The sequence below is a fragment of the Oncorhynchus gorbuscha genome, unplaced genomic scaffold (assembly GCF_021184085.1).
Source record: "Oncorhynchus gorbuscha isolate QuinsamMale2020 ecotype Even-year unplaced genomic scaffold, OgorEven_v1.0 Un_scaffold_7083, whole genome shotgun sequence".
NCBI classification, from domain to species: Eukaryota; Metazoa; Chordata; class Actinopteri; order Salmoniformes; family Salmonidae; genus Oncorhynchus; species Oncorhynchus gorbuscha.
Genome location: NW_025750546.1, coordinates 3910 through 8538, shown reverse-complemented (window position 1 = coordinate 8538; position 4629 = coordinate 3910). Strand labels below are relative to the sequence as shown.

At 42.9% G+C, this 4629-nt stretch overlaps 1 protein-coding gene across 1 annotated transcript; it reads right to left on the bottom strand.

The window, feature by feature from the left end:
• Positions 1 to 1959: 1959 nt before the first annotated feature.
• Positions 1960 to 4214, bottom strand: LOC124029635 (B-cell lymphoma 6 protein-like; the record flags this gene model as incomplete). The annotated part of the gene is made up of 4 exons (XM_046341280.1): positions 1960 to 2162; positions 3394 to 3531; positions 3802 to 3932; positions 4162 to 4214. Coding segments are annotated over 4 exons (466 nt in total), but the record flags the coding sequence as incomplete, so codon positions are not given.
• Positions 4215 to 4629: the final 415 nt, after the last annotated feature.

Genomic DNA, 4629 nt, shown 5'->3' with positions numbered 1-4629 from the left:
CCAGGTTTCCTCCTCGAGTGCGCCAGGAGGCGCTCGGTGAGTGGGGGGGTACTGTCATGTATTGTCATGTTATGTCTTGTTCCTGTTCTTTCTCTTCACTTCGTTTCCCCCTGCTGGTCGTTTTAGGTTACCTTCTCTTCCTTTCCTTCCCCCAGCTGTTCCTCATCTCCTCTAACTACCTCGTTTACCCTCTCCCACCTGTTCCCTTTTTCCCTCTGATTAGGTCTCTATTTCTCTCTCTGTTTCTGCTTCTGTCTTTGTCAGATTCTCGTTTGCTTCACCCTTGTCCCGTCCTGTCGTAATCTGCCTCTTCTTCAGATGCTACGTGTGATCAGGTACCTCTGTCCTCTACAACCCGCGCCTACCTGGAGAGACCAGCAGTCTGTTGCCGCTAACCCTGCTATTCTCCTCTGCTGCTAGAAGGGGACTCTCCTGTAAAGATCAGAGGACTTTATGATTTATTTTGTCGCCCTCTCTGCGGGTTGTCTATTTTGTCAATCGATACCTCTGAAGAGGATCTATGTCTTCCCTGTGTTTGGACATTAAAAGACTCTGTTTCTGTTAAACCGCTTTTGGGTCCTCACTACCTGCATAACAATATGTCTGGCGATTGACAAGATGCCTTGTGATCTGCTACTTGTCAAATAAGAATTGTCTACCACACGTAACATTTGAAGAATAGTCTTTGCTTATGACAAATAAAAATGTGCATTCTATGTTTCTGGAAACAGAACATGCTAGTCTTCTATTAAAATGAATACAATTCACTCGTTATTTAAATACATAGAAATGCAATACCTTTATTTTACATGCATACATCTATAACTGTACAACAAGTTGAATGCAGTTTTAAAACTAGAAAAAAAGCCCAATCCCAAAACAAGTCCTGAAGATTTACAGCTCAAGCAAATGATGAATTTATGTCATAAGGTGAAAAGTTTTTTTTTAAGTTTTTTTTTTAAACACACACAAAATAAAAACTAGGACTACTAGTGCTTGTCCTTGAGTTGTACCTTTGTATATAAACAGAACTGGGCTGAATAGAAATGAATTCAGATAGAGAAGGCACCTTCAGTACACAGTGTATGTACAAACAACATCGGATACACCTGTTTTACTGTAGCTTCTAGTACAATGACAACTGGGAACGTTCACTTAAACAATAAACTATAACACATCCATACAAATACATTTGGAAGCAAAAATATCTTCTTGGTCCATACTCAAAGCAGTACCTCGAAATGCAATGTTTTTAACATTTTAATTCTAGATTGACTCTGCCAGCAGAGGTCAACCCAGTGGCTATAGTTCAAATGTATTACACAGTCTGTCACAATGACTTCCCACTTCATTGATTGGTAACTATTGGTAACAGTAGTAACTATGTCATTAGGCGTCATTCTGTCCGCTTAGATCGCCAGTCCTTCTGGAGTTCAGAATTGTTTTTGTTTGTTGTCGTTTTTGTTTTTGTTGTGACATGAAAAGGGTCAAATATACACGGACTAACATGTACGTCTAAATTAGAAAAATGTATAGAAAAATTGTCCATCTTTATTACAGCCAGAAATACCATTTACCTTAAAAAATATACTACCACCCATCCAATCGAAAAATGTCAATACTTTTCAGAAAAGCGATTTAATATAAAATACTGTTATCCTCTGATTGGATTTATGTAACACTCCATCCTTTTTTCCCCTCTCTCTCAACAAAATAAAGCTTTTTATAGACCCTTCAAAGCTTATATATTTTAAAAAACAACACTCCCAGCACAATTATATCTATACGGTTTTATATAGAAACAATAAAATTGACTAAGATACCATAGATGGTACTACGTTCACATGTTAGAGGACACCCGTTTCAAATGACACATACACTGCCATGTTACTGAACCATCACCTGATCGACACAGTGTGGCACTACAATTTTGGGATGATTGTACGCGTTGGTCGGGGGAGTCATTGAATGCCGTGGTCAAGATTGGCCCGTCTGTTAGACTATCTGCCTGCTCGGGTTCAGCACGCCTTGGTCGGGTCTGTTGGCAGCTCTGTGGTAGACATGCGGTACTGGATCTTGGTGTTGGTAATCGCTCCGTGTTTCTGTCTGAGGTGCAATCGAAGCTGACTCTTGTGGCGAAAGTGCAAGTTGCATTTCTCGCACTGAAAAAAAAATTATATAAGAAAAATTATTTGCTCCGTTTTCTGTCCTGTGTCTATAAAATGTTCTCTGGTTTAATAGCAGACACATATGGATTGCAACACACACACACTACTCTCTCAGGTACATTACACACACACAGGTACACTACTCTCACAGGTACACTACTCTCTCAGGTACATTACTCTCTCAGGTACACTACTCTCTCAGGTACATTACACACACACACACACTACTCTCTCAGGTACACTACTCTCACACAGGTACATTACTCTCTCAGGTACACTACTCTCTCTCAGGTACATTACTCTCTCTTAGGTACATTACTCTCTCAGGTACACTACTCTCTCAGGTACATTACACACACACACACACTACTCTCTCAGGTACACTACTCTCACACAGGTACATTACTCTCTCAGGTACACTACTCTCTCAGGTACACTACTCTCTCTCAGGTACATTACTCTTCTCAGGTACATTACTCTCTCAGGTACACTACTCTCTCTCAGGTACACTACTCTCTCTCAGGTACACTACTCTCTCTCAGGTACACTACTCTCTCTCAGGTACACTACTCCTCTCTCAGGTACATTACTCTCTCTCTCAGGTACATTACTCTCTCAGGTACACTACTCTCTCTCAGGTACATTACTCTCTCAGGTACATTACTCTCTCAGGTACATTACTCTCTCGGGTACATTACTCTCAACAGGTACATTACTCTCACACAGGCAGCATTACTCTCTACACAGGTACATTACTCGCACACAGGTACACTACTCTCTCAGGTACATTACACACACACACAGGTACATTACACACACACACACTACTCTCTCAGGTACACTACTCTTCAGGTACACTACTCTCTCAGGTACATTACACACACACACACACAGGTACATTACACACACACACACTACTCTCTCAGGTACATTACTCTCACACAGGTACATTACTCCCACAGGTACATTACTCGCACACAGGTACATTACTCGCACACAGGTACATTACTCTCACACAGGTACATTACTCACACACACACAGGTACATTACACACACAGGTACATTACACACACACACACAGGTACATTACACACACACACACACACACACACACACACACACACACACACACACACACACACACACACACACACACACACACACACACACACACACACACACACACACACACACACACACACACACACACACACACACACTTACATGATAGGGCTTTTCTCCTGTGTGTATGCGCAGGTGACTCTTCAGCGTCTGCAGGTGACGGAAGCGCGTTCCACAGATCTCACACGGGTATGGCTTCTCCCCGGTGTGGATCAGCACATGGGCACGGAGATGGGCAACCTGACCATGACAACAACATTATGAGACAACTGGGTCGGTGTGGTGGTGAGTGATCACAGCATCTATCTCAAGCCATTTGGGGGGTAAAATTTATTTTCAAGAATAGTATGAGATTTATGGGGGGAAACTGAGAAACAGGGTCATGTAGCGTAGAGGGAGAGGGAGAGGGGGCCGTACCCACACTGGGCCAGCCTCAGGCAGGAAGCAACAAATAACAGCATTGTATTCCCTCTGTAACTTGTTGAAACCAGACACAAAGACGCGGCTCACCTGCACGAATCGAGCTCCGCATGTCTCACATTTGTATGGCTTTTCTCCTGAGTGGATACGAGTGTGGGTCTTGAGGTTAGCTGGTCTGTTGAACTGAGCACCACAGATGTTGCAGCGATACGGCTTCTCTCCTGCAACGCAACAACATGCAGAACAAACTTTCAGCTACCACCTTTATCTGAAATGGACTTATGGGTTATGTGACAGATTCAAATGACGTGATGGATTTAGCAAGCTGGCAAATTTAGCATCTGTGGCCAGGGGCTGCAAGCTAAATAAACTAAATAAGCTAAATAAACTAAATAAACTAAATAAACTAAGCACAGTTATTGAGAAACCATCTTGAAAGCCTGTATGAACCTGTATGGACAGTCTTGTGGCTGGCGAGGTTTCCTTTGTAGCGAAAAAGCAGCCTGACAACGGTCGCACTTGTATGGCTTGTCACTGTGGGCCTGCAGCACGTGGCGCTTCAGGGTTTCGTCTTCCGCAAACTTGGAGTCACATTCGTTACAAAAGAACGTACCATTTTCTGTAAGACAGATCGGAAACAATCAATTAGGATTAGGACTGTTTTATAAGCAGCTAGGGAGAGACTGGCCATTAGGACTGTTTTATAAGCAGCTAGAGACTGGCCATTAGGCCTGTTTATAAGCAGCCAGAGACTGGCCATTAGGACTGTTTATAAGCAGCTAGAGAGACTGGCCATTAGGCCTGTTTTATAAGCAGCCAGAGAGACTGGCCATTAGGCCTGTTTTAGAAGCAGCTAGAGACTGGCCATTAGGCCTGTTTTATAAGCAGCCAGAGAGACTGGCCATTAGGCCTGTTTTA